The 20,217-nt window shown below is 36.3% G+C and overlaps 1 protein-coding gene and 1 pseudogene across 3 annotated transcripts; both read right to left on the bottom strand.

Annotated features, from left to right (window-relative positions):
• Window positions 1–2,130: 2,130 nt before the first annotated feature.
• LOC108663049 (ABC transporter G family member 25-like) lies at window positions 2,131–8,515 on the bottom strand (annotated as a pseudogene). The gene is made up of 3 exons (XR_016027955.1): window positions 8,306–8,515; window positions 7,304–8,165; window positions 2,131–3,348 (listed from the first exon to the last, which is right to left on the bottom strand). The product of XR_016027955.1 is annotated as an ABC transporter G family member 25-like (transcript).
• A 4,934-nt stretch (window positions 8,516–13,449) lies between these two features.
• On the bottom strand, window positions 13,450–19,881 carry LOC18592956 (ABC transporter G family member 25-like). Of its 2 annotated transcripts, none has more exons than XM_018125556.2 (3): window positions 19,605–19,881; window positions 18,618–19,479; window positions 13,450–14,658 (listed from the first exon to the last, which is right to left on the bottom strand). In XM_018125556.2, exons 1-3 carry the CDS (start codon window positions 19,749–19,751, stop codon window positions 13,637–13,639), a joined length of 2,031 nt encoding a protein of 676 aa, XP_017981045.2. In that variant the 5' UTR covers window positions 19,752–19,881; the 3' UTR covers window positions 13,450–13,636. The 2 variants fall into 2 exon arrangements, with proteins under 2 accessions (XP_017981045.2, XP_007019995.3); XM_007019933.3 differs by having other exon boundaries at window positions 19,620–19,880.
• Between the last annotated feature and the right edge of the window lie 336 nt (window positions 19,882–20,217).

The raw sequence follows: 20,217 nt of genomic DNA, 5'->3' as shown, positions 1-20,217 counted from the left end.
TTTCTATAAAAAGTGTTTTACCAAAATTTGAGCAATTAAGAAGGGATTTCTTGTGAAGGGGAAGTGATGACAAAGAGAAGATTGCAAATCCAAATATTTTGAGGGACTCGGTATCACAAACTTGTCCCACAAAAAAACTGACTTTGCTTGGTAAACGGTGGTGGAGATATGACACCGGGATGAATGCTCTATGGTGTCGACTTCTTATTGAGAAATATTGAAATGGGAATCTTATGTAGCTACCATCATGAGCAAAAAGAGAAGAAATGTCAAGTACTTGGCGAAATGTTTTCAACTTTTGAGGGGGTGGATAAACTTGTTGGCTTTAAAGGTTGTCCATGGGTGGTGGACAATGGTCGAGGTATATTCTTTTGACGTGATAAATGAGTCCTTAAGGAATCTCTCAATGTTACCTTTCCTTGACTATTCTAGTTGGCCTTGGAAAAGGAACTAAAGGTGGCGGGTTTTTATTGTAACGAGCTAGCCAACAGCATAGCTAGCTCCTAAATGCCTTAGAGAACATTATCCTTGTGAGTGAGAAAAAGGATAAGTTGATTTTGGAAACACGACACCAAGGGCTATATATGTTTTGGTGAAGCAACTTTCAAAAGCCCTCGACTCTGTCTCAGTCCCTTCAAACCAATAAGTATATGGTTTTTATCTATTTGGAAACTTTCTATTCCCCAAAAAATGCAAGATTTTCCATGCTTGTCATTTTAAATGGTATCCCCACTAGAAGCCTTCTCAAAACTAGAGTTGTGAATGTTGGTAGTGATACTAGTTGTTAGCATAGTATCGTTAAGGAAAAATGTGAACACATTCTTATTACATGTCATTATAGTTGGCTTGTTTGGTGTTTTGTCTTGCAATGGTGGGGTATTTCATGGATTATCCCCCCATTCTGCTAAAGCGTTTATTAAGTCATGGTTTGACTCTTCACGTTGGAATGGCACTAAGAAAAGATGACTTATAGTGTGTGGTGCTACCCTGAGGTCAATAAAGTTGGTTAGAAATGAATCAATGTTTAATGGTAAAACCTGAGATTAAAAAGAACCACTATTTCTTGCCAAAATGAGGTCCATGTTTTTAATTAGAGGTGGTGAAGGGCATGTGGCGATTGAGGAGGCTGTTTGAACAATGGCAATCTAAATCTGCCCACACTCCTCAAGTAGCAAGGATGGGTGCTTCTTGGGTTCCACTTGGTAAAAATGAATTGATGTTCAATGTGGATGGATTAACCAAAGAAAAATGGAAACCAGCTAGATGTGGTGCGGTGTTGACGGACTCCCTAAGACATATTCATGGAGTTTTCATTAATCCTTTGGGAATCCATGACTCGAACCATGCTTAGTTGATGAGAAATAAATTTGCTCTACAATGCTTTGCATCATCTTCATGGGTGGGAGAGGAAAAGCTGATCACTGAGTCTGATTCCAAAGTAGCACTTTCATGGACTGCAGACCATAATTTATGGTCTTGCGACAAACAGATCATTTTTAATGAAATTGAGCTTGGTGGTAATGGAGGCTGGATATCAGCTTCAATGAGCTCGAGTGTTGATATTGTCCTTCCTCGGACGACTTATGTGTGTGGCAGCTTTCCATGCTCCCAAAACAACGTTGATGTATGGAGAATGCTCTGCCCCTCCTGTTAACCTTTCTACTGATGGTATTTGTGTTGTGTTAGGCGTTGTCTAACAATTAATGATTTTATTGCTTTAATCCTTAATGTTTTCATATGTCATAAGGGGTATCCAATTGTTATACTTTTCATGATAGCTTCAATGCTATCCTAAGGCTATATTTATCAGTGATTTATATATAAATAACTATACTTTTGGCTGAGAAAAAAAAATTTCAGGGTCAAGTGAGCCCTTCTAAGCATTGACCTAGTTGCCCAAACAACCTAAAACATGCCCATCCAGAGCAAGAAATCAGTCTAGAATATAAAACCCAAAATCCAATTACACATTTTATGCCTAAATTGGGTGGAGAAAGCCCATCTAAAAGCTCTTGCAAGTGGCAATACAACCATTAAGTCACAGCTAGTGAGGCTAGGCTTTTATGAAGTGCTTTACTGATTGAATCATTGGGTTCGTATTAATGTAGGGAGCAAAGTAAAACAATGTGGTTGCAAAACTTTGCATGCAAACTTTTACTATTGATTCTTCTTCAATTACAGCTAGCTTTGATCCCAAAGTCGCCCTTAACACCCTGAACAAAATTTTCTTTTTAGCCATCTTTTTGTACGCCATGTTTGAAAAATTACAATTATAAGGCCTATAAGAATAACAAGAAACCTGTTTAAACTAACACAAAGCTTGGCTTCAACCTTTGATGTGCCTTAAGGCAAGATAAGCCAACAACCTGTATCCTACAAACATCAGAAGCAAGATGGCCACACTCAGTTCAGGGCTAATTTGCCCTGCAATATCTTGATCGATAAACTTGCAGCTAACAGTGTTACTTCTTCCATGGTGTGAGCAGCCCAACATGGACGAAATTTTCTTGCTTTCGCCGTATTGGACATTAATGAACAGCTTGTAGCCGTAATACGTTGTGGAAATATACTTGATCCACGCCATGCATGATGGCACCTTATGCACATAATATCCTCCTGTTAGAACAAATGCTAGCATGGTGACAGTAACTATGGTTGAAGCCTGTTTGGCATCCATGATCGCTGCGCCTAGTGCAAGGCCAAGGCCTTGAGAGACAAGCACGTAGCCAAGAACAACCAACAGTGTCAAAAGAAAGGCCACCAAATTGGGTTTCAAGCCAGCCATCCAGTATGTCATAATAAGGAAAACTGTGGGAAGAATGAGCTCCATGGGGAGGTCTCCGATTATCCGTGCCATGAAATAGGAAGATAGAGTGTACATACCAGAAGCACGCTCTTTCACGAAGATTGCACGTTCTTGGGGGAATGCAAATATTGCATTAAACGATGGCAACACTCCCCAAAAGATGAAAATGAAGAAGAGGAGACCTAGGTGGTCTTGAATGTCTCTATAATCCGAGTGCCACCACATTAAACCGGCTAATATTGCAACAGTGATCACTTGGAAGACTCTGAGGATGTTGAACGATTCATGCTTTCTTTCTTTCAGGCTTCTTTGAAGCAGAATGTTGAATTGATGGAACCAAGTAGAGAGGTCAACTGTGTTGCTTTCCTTGTGTTCTTTAGATGAATGGCTTCCTATCAAACGTGTTTCTTTTGCTGAAACAATGGTGATCTCCATGCAAGCAGCTTTTACTTTTGGGGCCAACAGGGTGTTGTAAGAAGCAATAAGAGTTTGCTTTACGTTCGGCCTCTCTCTCTCGCTTACAGCATCAAGTTTACACACACCTGAAACATATATAGGAGAAAATTTAGCACATCAAGTCATTTCCCTGGCCCATTTTTCACAAATTGAAGGCAGAGAGTTGAAGGTCTAAATCTAGGCTTCAGATCATAACTAATTACCCCTCAAATATATTACAGCCAGTCTAAAGATTGCAATTACAATTATTAACAATATAACAAGTGATGAAGTTAACTACCCCCCAAATTCTTTGGACCTCGTCTTAGAGGAAGATTCCATGAACTGGTGCATAATGATTACTTATATACAAGCATGATTCTGAATGAGTTTGCATATATTCTTAGAAATCATTCAAAAGTAAAATGATACTTTATATCATAAAGCAATGTAAGACAACAGTAGTATTTCTTTAAAGGCAAAATATCTGTCCCTCTGTTCCCAGACCATAACCTTTGGAATATATAAAAATTTATTAGCAACCCTCTCGAGCATATACCCTAACGTGTAAGATATGGATGAATATGAGTTGAATCAAGCATATAAAATATTGTTCGAATCTATAACGAGCATAAAAAAGATTATATAAATCCAAGCATTTAGAAAAAGCTGGTGGAATGGGGTTTGATTTTCCTTTACAGCCAAAAAGTTAAAAGAGGTAAGGAAGTCATGACATATACCAAGTATGAGATCTTGTTTTAAGAAATATCATCACCACTAGTTGGTTCAGCCAAACAAAGTCTGAAAACTGATGCTAATTGAGCATGATAGACCCCATTGATCAGTTAGCCACCAAGGAACAAGTATGAATGAATTAGTAGGAAAGGCACGTCTCCCATTATGAAATTAATTAACGGTTATTAGTTTATTGATGTAAGACTTAGTGACATTTACTAGCAAGAGAAATGAGTAGCAGCACGGCAAAAGTAAACAAGAATGAAGCTGACCAATGTTGGTGGTAAGGTGGGAGTCCACTTAGGTCGGGTGTTGCCACTATGGTTTGGGCCACCACTTACTACAACATTTGTTTTTCCTATTCTTGCATAACATTTTCCTTTTTGTTTTCAAATCCCCACTTTTTATGACTTTGGGTGTATTAGAAAAGATCCAAAAGAAGCCAAATACGTGTTGCTCTTCCACATGTCCTAAGTTTGATTTTAAATGAAAAAGAAAGAGGAAAAGATGGTCACATCAATCTTAATAATAAAAATTGAGGTCAAGTTTTAACAAGTGTAAAGCTGGACAAGGGACAGCCTAGGGGAGACCAATTCAACAATTATTTGATAAGCTATACTGAGAATTATTGGTTTGAAATCAGTAAACCAGGTAGGGGATGACACCCAGAGCAGACCAGGACATGAGAAATATTCACGATTGAACAAACCCATAGGTTGTATCAGTCTGGTTTGCGTAACAAAACACCTAAATTAAATGTCTAATCCCTTAATTAGATTCATCATGTTATTGAATTACAACAGCTGGAACTATATCATCGTTAATTTATAGCACCAAAACTATTGACAGCAGATACCTGCAAGGACAGTAGTGATGCGATGGACCACCTTCCAAGTGCTCTAGCTACAATAGAAAGCTAGATGCTTTCTAACGCTATCAATGTCGCCATCAGTCATAAGCTTTCTGTCTTTCTCTATCCTCTAATCCACCTTACCAACATGGTGTCCAAGAATATATGAATGGAAAAGTTGAGGAAGATTTCCTATATCAGCTCCATTTTTTAATACTCTAAATTCAATTTAGTATGTTCTTGTCTCAGAAGAAACCCCAAAGATAGAAACTTGTCTAGGGGGCACTTCATTTACAGTTTTTGGCACATATAACACTATTTCTTTGTAGACGTAGCGGATTAGTGATGTACCCCCACCATTCATTTTTTTTTATTTTTTATGTTATGCAGAGCTATCCATGTGTAGGCATTAGAGGTTGAAATTCACCAACTATATGATTCACATGACCAATCTAACTTCCCATATAGGGTATAAACATGTCTTAGGCTAGTTGGTGACCTGCCTTTTCCTACGATATGGCATTAACTCTAAGCATTAATATGTTAAAAATAAAGGTCTTTCTAAATCTATTTGTTGGTTTGTTGAGCTCGAAATCACTTTATCCAACTTACCTTAATGCATTATTATCTTATTTTAAAAGGGTTTTAAAATTTATTTCTTCGAACAGAATATATATATATTATTAAATCAAATATTCAAATGTGCAAAGAGATCAATTGTGGGATCTAAGCTTTATGACAAGGTGAGGCTCCATGTCCTGAACGGATATCATGAATTGTCGCTGCATGCCTAAGTCCTCTCCCATTTTGCAAATAAGTCAACTCGATTGCCAAAGTAAAAACATTCATAGTAAGGATGTGATCCCTTTAGATGGAAGGATTTGTGGAAGTAAGCAGAAGGGCCATACTCCCTATGAAGGACATGACTCTTAAAGGGTCCCACGACTCATGCTGTAATCTACTAACTAATAATCCCTTTTACCAGTAATAATGGCCATAAAGTCCAGGGGGGACCCATGCTCCATTGGAAAATCCTTCTTGGAAAATGGATGATGAGAAGCATAAAATTCTCAAGCTAACTAATTATTCATGCTACTTAGGATAATTCTATGTATGATGCCCTTAATGACATCATATTTGTGGTGACACCATATGCCACCTACTGATATTGGAGAAACCTACTAAATTAATTCCTCCAAGAATATATGCATTTGACCTTTCTTTTCCAGAATTTTTTTCTGGTAAATTGTCAAATCTAATGACTATATGAAGAGCTACAAGCCATATGCAGTGGCTTTATAGAGACATCTAAGCTGCAACATGCCTCATTGGATGGAGGCAGAGAGTGAGAGAGATATATACATATATATATATATATATATATATATATTATATATCAGCTGATGACTGTAATTTGTGGCTCATAATCTTCGCACCAGCTACGCACAAAGCTCGTTGGCTTAGCAAAAGCTTCATCAAAATAAGAATAGATTAAAAAAGACAGAGGGTAGAGACTAGGGGTGCCAAAAGGGACAAAGTTAAGGAGTTGGGGCTAGAAGAGGGGAAAAAGAAAGTGAAAATGTGCCTTCCAAATCAAAGATATAAGACACGTGTCCTTTTCAACAAGATGAAAAAGACCATTACGTATCTCAGCTATTCTTATCCACTATACTTCCCACAAAGGAAGAAGGAAAGACTAAACAAAGTAAACTGCCATCACCCTTTTTCCTTAACTTTTTTTTCTAACGAAAATCTAATTATAAATCCACTGACCCATTAGCCAGCAACACCAGTCCACCACCACCATTGAAAACCCATCACTCATTTGCCAAATGTTCTTTTGAAATCTTGTCCTAATACAAGGAAATTGGCAACAGCTGAATTACAAGTCATTGTTGTTGGGATGAGAGGTCCATGAAAGAAAGGAACGATCATATTCCCACAGCTAAAAAATGCTGTGGGCAGGAAATAATTAAATGGAAACATCAGTAGGACACGTGGTGCCTAGAAAATACCTTTTAACACCCCAGCATGGCCCAGAAAGAGAAAGAGAGTAAAAAGAGAAAACAATAGGGGGTCAAATGGAGGGTACTATCAATGAGTATGGTAGAAAAAGAAAAGAAAGTTTGGACAACTGATTAACGCAGATAGAAAGCAACATTTGTATGCCACATGATCTTGTATCGTTATGGTTCTCCCCTGTGGACCAAGTGGCCAAACTTCCCCTTTGGAAGAAAGAATTGGAAAACTATGTCTCATTGTCCTCTCTAGTAATTAACCCAAAAAAGGTTGAAGAAAAGACTGTGATCTCTCTCTCTCTCTATTCTAAATAGTACTGTTAGAAAACGTCTTCGAAACGGCATCCAAAAAGGAAAATGGAAAAAACAGAGAACCTAGCCATTCATTCGAGTTAACGTAGCTGACTCAAGAAAAGAAAGCAGCAACAACCAGAAACAACAACAATAGAGCTTACGTACCGTTAGCAATATCAAGGAGGAAATCCGCAGGATTCACGGGAAAAGACGGCGAGAATCCAACAGACTCGAAATAAGCCATGGCTTCACTTTCCTTCCCAAAATACAAGCTCCTTTCTTCACTCAAAACCAACACTGAGTCAAACATCTGATAAACTCGGCTAGAAGGTTAGTGCATGGATGTAACTATGGTCTTCCCTTTCTGAGCCAACAACCCCAAAGTTGAAACTAACCGGTGGGCCACCGTCGAGTCCAAACCCGACGTTGGTTCATCGAGAATCAACAAGCTAGGGTTTATAAGCATTTCATGAGCTATACTCACTCTTTTTCGTTCTCCACCTGAAATCCCCCGTATAAAGTTGTTCCCAATGATTGTGTTTTCGCATTTCGATAACCACAACTCCGATAAAACCATTTCAGCTATTGAAGTCTTCTACTTTGTTGTCAATGTTTTTGGTAACCTTAAAAGGGAGCAGAACACTAGGGTTTCATGAACTGTCAGGTGAGGGTAAAGAACATCATCTTGAGTGACGAATCTGATGCGTTTCGCCGTTTGTTTAGTGGGCTTTTTGTTGTTAGCAAGGATAGTTCCAAAGAAGCCATGGCCTTGTTGGAGCCTTCCGGCTAAGGCATTGAGGAGGGTTGATTTCCCGCTACTCGAAGGACCAATGATAGCCAAGATTTCTCCTGGTGAAGCCACGCCGGTGATGTTGTTCAAGATCGTTTTCTCTTGAACCTGACCCGTTGATTTTTGATCAGACGGTGCTGCTGATGATCCTTCATGGCTAAACATTCGTTTAATGCGTCGACCTCGAGACATGTTGGTCTGCTGCTGTATCTTCACCTTGAAACACACGTCAATGAACTGCATGAACACAAAAATAAATTAAAAAAAGAAATTAAATATATAGAAAGGTCAAAATGGAACCATGAACGATGAAAACGAGTCAATGTTCGTTTGACTCGGGCAGTTCAACACACTGAACTCACTGAAGTTTGTGGTACCTTGAGAATGATAGGATAACAGCAAGACATTAAAGATGGGAAGTCACGCAAATCTCGAGAAGTTTCTTTGGAATGATTTGGACCGTCGAGGGTGTCCCCAATGGAAGCTTCTACACCATCAAAACCCAGCATTATTTCTTTTGCCTCTGACACTTTGGGTTCTTTTTGCTGCTGTTTGGGGGGAAGGAAATTAAAGCGAGGGAGCAGGGAAGAAAGGTGAAGGAAGGGAGAACACGAGGGAGGACTATATAGCGAAGGGGGCTATTTATGTAGGGAAGAAGGTGAAAGGAGTGGGTGCCACGTCAAAGGGCATTTCCCACGGCAAAAAGTGCTACGTGGCACAAGGATGTGCCACTTGGCAGCTTCTGAAGTATGGTTCATGGCAAGTGCACTATTAAGCGTCATTCCCCTCGCCCCCAACAAATATCTTTTTCTCTCCTCTCTCTCTCTCTCTCTCTCCTCTCTCTCCTCTCTCTCTCTCTCTCTCTCTGTCTCTCTATCTTACAACTAAGAGAGAGAGGATACATTATCCAATCCATTGGAATGAGCAGGGAATTGCTGCATGTTGACTGAAAAGTTCTTTGAAACTTTGAGAGAGTGAGTGGACACACTGTCAGGGAAAAGCAATTTTTACATACCCACAAATGTTTATTTATATAATATATGTACTACTTTATTTTTAGAAAAAAATTACTTTTTTTTGGGTTTATTTTCAAAAATTATTATATTATATTTAACAAAATTTTATATTTTTATTTTAAATTAAATAAATTTTTATAAATAATAATCGATTAACTACTATCAGTTAGAATGTTATTTGTTGTTTTATATTCACGTAATGTGTTAATTGTTATGTTGAGGTGAAAGATAAAAATTTTACAAAATCAAGTCATAAATGCCACATCTCAACATGTCATGTCAAAATCACGTTATATAAAATAACGGATAATATTTTGATTAATAACAATTAATTGATCAATCATTAGTTATGAAAATTTATTTAACACAAAATAAAAATATAAAAATTTAGTTAAATGTAATAGAATAATAAGAACTTAATTGAATATTTTTCAATAATTAAGGATTTTTTTTTAGATATTATGTATTTTGTTTAAAGTATCCATGGTTTCTATATATGGACATAATGGATTTGAACTTTCAAAGTTTTAAAAGTCTTTTGAAATGAATGGTTTGCTAGCAGACTTGTGTGAGCTTAATTATGGTATTATCACAAATTAATGTGATACCATGTATTTTTTTCTAAGTTTGAAAGTCTTTTTGATAGGCCTTTGAAAGGGTTCAAAGTGTTGACCACAGTGGTTAATATAAGGTCAAGGGATTAATTATTGAGGCATCAGATCAGCGGAATTAATCATCAAATTTTAATGCACATGAATCAATGTTTTGACCTTTTCTTAAGGAGACAACTCTCTTCTTAGGTTAGAGTTTTGAGACTTTTAAATTAAAATTTTAAGAGTGAAATGAAATAAGATTGTAAAAATTACCTATTGTTTTATCATTTTTTTAATATTCAAAATCATAAGTATCATAACAAGTCTTTAGTTTTATATCGCGTTTAATCTTAAGTTAGAGTTGATCAAGTGCTGCTAACATGTTATATTAGATAGTGACACAATATACTGATGTGGGATAATGACATAACATGATGATATGGTCACGTCGCATTTTCACTTCCCATCATAGCTCCACATCAACATATGGATATAAAAAATGACAAATAACGTTTTACTTAATGATAATTTGTCAACCGTTAATTATTAAAGTTTATTTAATTCAAAATCAAATATAAAAATTTGATCGAACGTAATAAAAAAATAAAAATTTATTTTAATTTTCTCGAATGATTCAAGACTTTTAAAAAAATAGTATGCCTATTTTATCATAAAATAACAATAAAGTAGAGATTATTTGGCATTATTTTATTATATCATAATTGGGTTAATTTGACTTTGAATGCAAAGGGAGTTTATTTTATGGAACATAGAAAAAGAAAGTAAGAAAACATGTTGGAGGAAAAGAGTAAGAACAAATCCAAACGTCTCTCCTCCATCCAATAGCTAAGTGGAGTACATGGGGCGGCACCTCTTTACATTCTTTTCTCTTATAACATTGCACAAGGAGAAGGGTTTCTTGAAGGTGCGCCTTTGTGCTTGTACTTGTAGGGACATTTAATTAGCAATTCCATTTCAATTTCTCTTCTTTCAATAATTATGTATATATTTTATAATTTCTTTCGCTATATATATAATAATAATAATATAATATCATACAAAAAGATAAGAAGAAAGTTAAGATTTGGATTTTGGAATTTTCAATCTTCTTAAGAGAATAATAATGTATCATTAAATATCCGAATTGCTTAAAATCTTTCTTTCAAGATCTCCTAAATTTATAATATTTGCACTATTTTTCTTTTTTCTTGTCATGGAATTATAAGAAAATTTATACTATCAAATCTTGAGTTTTTCAAAACTTTGTTACCTTTTTTGTGGGCTCACTAAAATCATAACAGGTTTTATCCACAAAATATTCCGTTATGGTATTATCGACAATCGCTTTCCCGATTACGTTATCAACGAAACTTTGAGTACCATCAATGAAATATTCCGTCAATAAAAGATCATAATTTTAATAATGACTTATAGTATTAAAAATAAATTAAATACTCAACTAAGCTTGCTGGAGCAGCTAATTAAGTTATAAAAATGCTTAACTCAACCCATTGCTATGGAAATTGCTTGAATTGGATTGAAGTAGCTAGCTAGATAAGAATTAAGTTGCTTTGATTAATATTAATAACAGCCCGTGTGAAGTGTAAACTCAGCTGTGAACACCTAAATTTCAGGACCTTTTTAATCATTACTCTTTTTCTTATATTCTTGTATTTATAAACATCTTACTACTATTTTCTACTAATAAATATAAAGACGTAATGTTTGAATAAGTTTTTGAATTATTTTAAAATTTTTTAAAAATTTATTTATTTTTCTATTATATTTAATTAAGTTCACATTTTTATTTTGAGTTGATTAGATCTTTACGATTGACTATTGATTAATTGCGATTAGTCAAAATACTCTTTATTATTTTATGTCCACATGTCGTTAATGTGGATAGTGAAAAATATTATATGATCATATTATCATGTCATATCATCATACCACTTTATCATTTATTATAAGATGTCAACATGTCACGTCATTATCAAATGATATAGAATAACAAATAACATTTAACTAACAATAATTAATAAACTATTAATCATAAGATTTAACTCAAAATAAAAATACAATAATTTAATTGAATGAAATAAAATAATAAACACTTATTTGAATTTTTTTCAATAATTTAAGAGTTTTTTAAGGTATTGTGTGTTTTTTTTAATAAATAAAAATATAACGAAGATGAGATCTCAAAATTGAGACAAATTAACAAAGTAGAAACCGATCATTTTATGAGGTTAGTTGATGTTCATTAAGAAATAATTAAAAAAACTAAATAAATATAAAATTTTAAAACTCCGTTATCAACATATACAATAATAATTCACATAATTAATATATAGTTACACATTTTGAAAAAAATATTTTCAATTAAAATTTTAATATAACATAATAGTAATATGCATAGTTTAATTATTGTAACACCTTTTGAAAAAAAGGGGAAAAGAAAAAGAATATCCGCCTTCAAGGTTTAAAAAGCGCATTGGGAGGGAGGTCTTTCCAGGAATAGGGACACGTCACCGCTTGAGTTTTCCTCCGGGCTTTTGCTAAGTTAACAGCACTGCATTATTGACTGTGACGTGGTACTATCCATTTTACTTGGAACCTATTGGTCAAACCTAGCTATTGTCCCCTTAAAGCCGTCGGTGACTTTTTTCACTGTTTCGGGCTTTCCTGATTGGGCTGTCACGGGAAACAAATATAGTGGCGGTCCTTTCCATGTGTGGTTGGCGCGTCCCACTCCTTCGAAAGGCCGTGACGCATGTCGAACACACGCCTTAAGTGGCACCGGATGCTCAATAATCCCAAACCACTTTCCCACTCCCTTTTGTTTACCTCTTCGGGAAAAAAATTGGATTCTCTTTTACTCACACGTTATTGGAGCGTGCAGGCGCGTGTCCACAGGATGCAAACGAGGGGAAGGCATGGAAGGGAGATTTTGTCAATCTGATTGAAACACATAATCCACTTTCAACCTGGAACAAGGAGTAAGGCAAGGCACTCGATATTTTTGAAATACCTTAACACAAACTTAATAATTTGATAAGATATCCAAACTCTATAAATATCCAATGATATTTTAAACGTTATCCGAGTTCGTATCTGAATATATTAGATACTAGATATTAAATATCTAATTAAAATCAATTTTTAAGTATATTATTATTAAAAATTAAATTAATAAATCAAAACTTAAAATCATATATATCACAACTATGAATTTTAATAAGTATTACACTAATTACAAAAAAATTATTAACAAAAAATAATATATAAAAATTAAATTTAATATTAAAAATTACTATTTATAATCAAATTTGGATAACAAGTATTTTAAAATCACTGTCCGAATCACAAGGTGTTAGGTGTTGTTTATCAGTTAGTGATTTTATTGCTTTAGTCTCCTTGGAACTCTTGGTGTACTGTGTTCCTAGGTTATTTCAGTGTCTGTGTACTGTACTCTTGCTTTAATCCTTAATGTTTGCATATGTCACAAGGTTTATCCAAGTGTTGTACTTTTCAGGATGGCTTCAATGCTATCCCAACACTGTATTTATCAGTGATTTATATATAAATAATTTTATTTTAAGTTGAAAAAAAAAATTCAAGGCCAATTGAGCCCTTTTAAGCTTTGACCTAATTGCACAAACAACCTAAAACATGCCCATCCAGAGCAAGAAATCATTCTAGAATATAAAACCTCATATCCAATTACTCGTTTTATTCCCAAATTGGTTGGACAGAGCCCATCTAAAAGCTCCTGCAAGTGGCAATACAACCATTAAGTGAGGCTAAGAAAGCAAATTTTATCCCTCAAGCTTATATGAACTGCTTTACAAATTGTATCATTGAGCTCGAATTAATGTAGAGAGCAAAGTTAAAACAATGTGGTTGCAAACCTTTGCATGCAAATTTTTACTTTTGATTCTTCTTTAGTTACAGTTAACTTTGATTCCAATTTCGCCCTCAACACCCTGAACAAATCTTTCTTTTTGGCCATCCCTTTGTACGCCACGTTTGAAGAATTACAATTATAGGGCCTATAAGAATAACAAGAAACCTATTTAAACTAACACAAAGCTTAGCTTCAACCTTTGATGCGCCTTAAGGCAAGATAAGCCAACAACCTGTATCCCACAAACATCAGAAGCAAGATGGCCACACTCAGTTCAGGGCTAATTTGCCCTGCAATATCTTGATCGATAAACTTGCAGCTAACAGTGTTGCTTCTTCCATGGTGTGAGCAGCCCAACATGGACGAAATTTTCTTGCCTTCGCCGTATTGGACATTAATGAACAGCTTGTAGCTGTAATACGTAGTGGAAATATATTTGATCCATGCCATGCATGATGGCACCTTATGCACATAATACCCTCCTGTTAGAACAAATGCTAGCATGGTGACAGTAACTATTGTTGAAGCCTGTTTGGCATCCATGATCGCTGCGCCTAGTGCAAGGCCAAGGCCTTGAGAGACGAGCACGTAGCCAAGAAGAACCAACAATGTCAAAAGAAAGGCCACCAAATCAGGTTTCAATCCAGCCATCCAGTATGTCACAATAAGGAAAACTACGGGAAGAATGAGCTCCATGGGGAGGTCTCCGATTATCCGTGCCATGAAATAGGAAGATAGAGTGTACATACCAGAAGCACGCTCTTTCATGAAGATTGCACGTTCTTGGGGGAATGCAAATACTGCATTAAACGATGGCAACACTCCCCAAAAGATGGAAATGAAGAAGAGGAGACCTAGGCGGTCTTGAATGTCACTATAATCTGAGTGCCACCACATTAAACCGGCTAATATTGCAGCAGTGATCACTTGGAAGACTCTGAGGATGTTGAACGATTCATGCTTTCTTTCTTTCAGGCTTCTTTGAAGCAGAATGCTAAATTGATGGAACCAAGTACAGAGGTCAATTGTGTTGCTATCCCTGTGTTCTTTAAATGAATGGCTTCCTATCAAACGTGTTTCTTTTGCTGAAACAATGGTGATCTCCATGCAAGCAGCTTTTACTTTTGGGGCCAACAGGGCGTTGTAAGAAGCAATAAGAGTTTGCTTTACGTTCGGCCTCTCTCTCTCGCTTACACCATCAAGTTTACACACATCTGAAACATATATAGGAGAAAATTTAGCACATCAAGTCATTTCCCTGGCCCCTTTTTCATAAATTGAAGGCAGAAAGTTGAAGATTTAAATCTAGGCTTCAGATAATAACTAATACCCCTCAAATATATTGCAGCCAGTCTAAAGATTGCAATTACAATTGTTAACAATATAACAAGTGATGGAGTTAACTACCCCCCAAATTCTTTGGACCTCGTCTTAAAGGAAGATTCCATGAACTGTTGCATAATGATTACTTATATACAAGCATGATGCTGAATGAGTTTGCATATATTCTTAGAAATCATTCAAAAGTAAAATGATACTTTATATCATAAAGCAATGTAAGGCAATAGTAGTATTTCTTTAAAGGCAAAATATCTGTCCCTCTGTTCCCAGACCATAACCTTTGGAATATATAAAAATTTATTAGTAACCCTCTTGAGCATATACCCTAACGTGTAAGATATGGATGAATATGAGTTGAATCAAGCATATAAAATATTGTTCGAATCTATAACGAGCATAAAAAAGATTATATAAATCCAAGCATTTAGACAAAGCTGGTGGAGTGGGGTTTGATTTTCCTTTACAGCCAAAAAGTTAAAAAAGGTAAGGAAGTCATGACACATACCAAGTATGAGATCTTGTTTTAAGAAATATCATCACCACTAGTTGGTTCAGCCAAACAAAAGTTTGAAAACTGATGCTAATTGAGCATGATAGACCCCATTGATCAGTTAGCCACCAAGGAACAAATATGAATGAATTAGTAGGAAAGGCACGTCTCCCATTATGAAATTAATTAACGGTTATTAGTTTATTGATGTAAGACTTAGTGACATTTACTAGCAAGAGAAATGAGTAGCAGCACGGCAAAAGTAAACAAGAATAAAGCTGACCACTGTTGGTGGTAAGGTGGGAGTCCACTTAGGTCGGGTGTTGCCACTATCGTTTGGGCCACCACTTACTACAACGTTTGTTTTTCCTATTCTTGCGTAACATTTTCCGTTTTGTTTTCAAATCCCCACTTTTTATGACTTTGGGTGTATTAGAAAAGACGCAAAAAATGCCAAACACGTGTTGCTCTTCCACATGTCCTAAATTGGATTATAAATGGAAAAGAAAGGGAAAAAGATGGTCACATCAATCTTAATAATAAAAATTGAGGTCAAGTTTTAACAAGTGTAAAGCTGGATAAGGGACAGCCTAGGAGAGGGCAACACAACAATTATTTGATAAGCTATTCTGAGAATTATTGGTTAGAAATCAATAAACCAGGTACGGAATGACACCCAGAGCAGACCAGGACATGAGAAATATCCACCGTTAAACAAACCCATAAGTTGCATCAGTCTGATTTGATAAAAGAAACCTAAATTAAATGTCTAATCCCTTTAATTAGATTCATAATGTTGTTGAATTACAACAGCAGAAACTATGTCAACAGATACCTGCAAGGACAGTAGTGATGCGATGCGCCACCTCCCAAGTGCTCTAGCTACAATAGAAAGCAAGATGCTTTCTAACGCTATCAATGCTGTCATCAGTCATAAGCTTTCTCCCTTTCTCTATCCTCAAATCCACCTTACCATCATGGTGTCCAAGAATATATGAATGGAAAAGTTGAGAAAGATTTCCTACATCAGCTCCATTTTTTAACACTCTAAATTCTATTTAATGTGTTCTTGTCTCATAGGAGATCCCAAAGATACGAAACCTGTTCAAGCACTTCATCTACAATTTTTTGCACATATAACACTATTTCTTTGTAGACTTTGTGGATTAGTGACGTACCCCCACCACTCATTTTTTTATCTTTTATGTAATGCAGAGCTATCCATGTGTTGGCATTAGAGGTTAAAATTCACCACCTATGTGATTCACATGACCCATCTAACTTCCATATAGGATTTAAATATGTCTTAGGCTAGTTGGTGGTGATTCGGCTTTTTCTACAAGATGTCATTAGATCTAAGTATTAGTATGTTAAAAATAAAGGTGTTTCTAAATCTATTTGCTGATTTGTTGAGCTCGAAATCACTTCATCCATTGAACTCTATTGTTTTCCTAGTGATCCAACTTACCTAAATGTATTATTATTTTATTTTAAAAAGATTTCAAAATTTAATTTTTTTTGTACATATTTATTTATCATTGAATCAAATACTGAAATATACAATTATAATGAAACAGACAGATTGATTTTTGGGATGTAAGCTTTATGGTAAGGTGAGGCTTCATGTCTTGAAAAGATATCATGAATTGTCACTGCATGCCTAAGTCCTCTTCCATTTTGGAAAGAAGTCAACTTGATTGCCAAAGTAAAAACATTTATGATGTGATCCCTTTGGATGGAAGGATGTGTGGAAGGAAGCAGAAGGTCCATACTCCTTATGAAGGACAAGACTCTTAAAGGGTCCCACGACTCATGCTGTAATCTACTAACTAATAATCCTTTTACCAATAATTATGGCCCTAGTGTCCAAGAGGGACCCATGCTCCATTGGACAATCCTTTTTGGAAAAATGTATGATGGGAAGCATAAAATTCTCAAGCTAACTAATTATTCATGCTGCTTAGGATAATTCTATGTATAATGCCCTTAATGACATCATATTTGTGGTGACACCATATGCCACCTACTAATATTGGAGAAACCCACTAAATTAATTCCGTTAAGAATATATGCTTTTGACCTTTCTTACCAAGAATTTTTTCTAGTAAATTGTCAAATCCAATGACTATAGAAGAGCTAGAAGTCCACATGCAGTGGCTTCTTATAGACATATAATCTGTAACATGCCTCATTGGATAGAGGCAGAGGCAACGACCAATATATATATATCAGCTGATGACTAAAATTATGGTTCATAATCTTCGCACGAGCTAAGCACAGAGCTCTTTGGCTTAGCAAAAGCTTCATTAGGAAAAGAGCAGATAGGAAAAGACAGAGGGCAGAGACTAGGGGTGCCAAAAAGGACAAAGTTAAGGAGTTGGGGCTAGAAGAGTGGAAGAAGAAAGTGAAAGTGTCCCTTCCAAATCAAGGATATATGACACGTGTACTATTAAAGAAAACATGAGTACTCCTTTTCAACAAAATGAAAAAGACCACTACGTGTCTCAGCTATTTTTATCCACTATCCTTCCCACAAAGGAAAAAGGAAAGACTAAACAAAGTAAATTACCATCCCTTTTTCCTTTTTTTTTTACTAACAAAAATCTAATTATAAATCCACTGACCCATTAGCCAGCACCACCAGTCCACCACCACCATCGAAAACCCATCACTCGTTTGCCAAAATTTTTTTTGGAATTAATCTTGTCCTAATACAAGGAAATTGCAACAGATGAATGGCAAGTCATTATTATAGGGAGGAGAGGACCATGAAAGAAAAGCAAGACCATATCCCCACAGCTAAAAAATGCTGTGGGCAGGAAATAATTAATGGAAACATCAGCAGGACACATGGAGCCTAGCAAATACTTTTGAATACCCAGCATGGCCCAGAAAGGAAAGAGAGTAAAAAGAGAAAACAAAAGGGGGTCAAATGGGGGGTAGGATTAATGAGTATGGTAGAAAAAGAAAAGAAGGGATGGGCAATTGATTAAGGCAGATAGAATGCAACAGTTGTATGCCACATGATCTTGTATCCTTAGAGTTCTCCCTCATGGACCAAGTGACCAAACTTTCCCTCTGGAAAAAAGAGTTTAAAAACTATGTCTCATTGCCCCCTCTAATAATTAACCCAAAAAAGATTGAAGAAAAGACTGTTATCTCTCTTTTTCTCTCTCTCTCTCTATTCTAAACAAAGCTGCTAATAAACGTCTTTGAAACGACACCCAAAAAGGAAAAAGGAAAAAACAAAGAGCCTAGCCATTCATTCGAGTTAACTCAGCTGACACAAGAAAAGGAAGCAGCAGGAACCACAAATAAGAACAGGGATTAAAGCTTACGTACCGTTAGCGAGATCAAGGAGGAAATCTGCAGGATTCATGGGAAAAGATGGGGAGAATCCAACTGACTCGAAGTAAGCCATGGCTTCACTTCCCTTTCCAAAATACAAGCTCTTTCCTTCACTCAAAACCAACACTGAGTCAAACATCTGATAAACTCGGCTAGAAGGTTGGTGCATGGATGTAACTATGGTCTTCCCTTTCTGAGCCAACGACCCTAAAGTTGAAACTAACCGGTGTGCCGCTGTCGAGTCCAAACCCGACGTTGGTTCATCGAGAATCAACAAGCTAGGGTTTATAAGCATTTCATGAGCTATACTCACTCTTTTTCGTTCTCCACCTGAAATCCCCCGTATAAAGCTGTTCCCAATTATTGTGTTTTCGCATTTCGATAACCCCAACTCCGACAAAACCATTTCAGCTATTGAAGTCTTCTCCTTTGTTGTCAATGTTTTTGGTAACCTTAAAAGGGAGCAGAACACTAAGGTTTCACGAACTGTCAAGTGAGGGTAAAGAACATCATCTTGAGTGACGAATCCGGTGCGTTTCGCGATTTGTTTAGTGGGTTTCTTGTTGTTAGCAAGGATAGTTCCAGAGAAGCCATGGCCCTGTTGGAGCCTCCCGGCTAAGGCATTGAGGAGGGTTGATTTGCCGCTGCCCGAAGGACCAAGGATAGCCAAAATTTCTCCCGGTGAAGCCACGCCTGTGATGTTGTTCAAGATCGTTGTCTCTTGAACCTGACCCGTTGATCTTTGATCAGACGTTGCTGCTGATAATCCTCCATGGCTAAACATTCGTTTAATGCATCGACCTCGAGAACTGTTGGTCTGCTGCTGTATCTTCACCTTGTAACACACATCAATGAACTGCATGAACACAAAAAGAAAATTAAATATATATAAAAGTCAATGTTAAAGGTCAAAATGAAAACATAAAAGATGAAAAGAGTCAATGTTCAGTTGACTCGGGTAGTTCAACACACTGCACTCACTGAAACTTGTGGTACCTTCAGAGTGATAGGATAACAAGAAGACATTAAAGATGGGAAGTCACGCAAATCTCGAGAAATGTCTTTGGAATGATCTGGACCCTCAAGGCTGTCCCCAGTGGGAGCTTCTACACCACCAAAACTCGGCATTATTTCTTTTGCCTCTTTTGGCACTTTGGGTTCTTTCTGCTGCTGTTTGGAAAGGGGGGGGGGGGGGGAAGGAAGGAAATTAAAGCGAGGGAGGAGCAGGGAAGAGAGGAACAAGGAAAGAAACAAGGGACGACTTGAGATTTAAGAGAGAGAGAGAGGACTACATAGGAACGGGGGTATTTATGTAGGGAAAAGGGTGAAGATAGTGGGTGCCACGTCAAAGAGAATTGCCTACAGCAGAAAGTGCTACGTGGCACAAGGATGTGCTAGTTGGCAGCTTGTGAAGGATGATTCATGGCAGCTTTTGAAATTCTTTAAATGATTCAAGACTTTTATAAAAGAATATTATGCTTATTTTTAGCATAAAATAACAATAAAGTAGAGATTATTTGGTATTATTTTCTTACATCATAATTGGGTTAATTTGACTTTGAATGCAAAGGGGGTTTGTTCCATTGAACAGAGA

Source organism: Theobroma cacao, chromosome 8, assembly GCF_053813885.1.
Source record: "Theobroma cacao isolate CCN51 chromosome 8, ASM5381388v1, whole genome shotgun sequence".
In the NCBI taxonomy this organism is placed as follows: Eukaryota; Viridiplantae; Streptophyta; class Magnoliopsida; order Malvales; family Malvaceae; genus Theobroma; species Theobroma cacao.
This window is presented reverse-complemented; position numbering and strand designations above follow the sequence as displayed.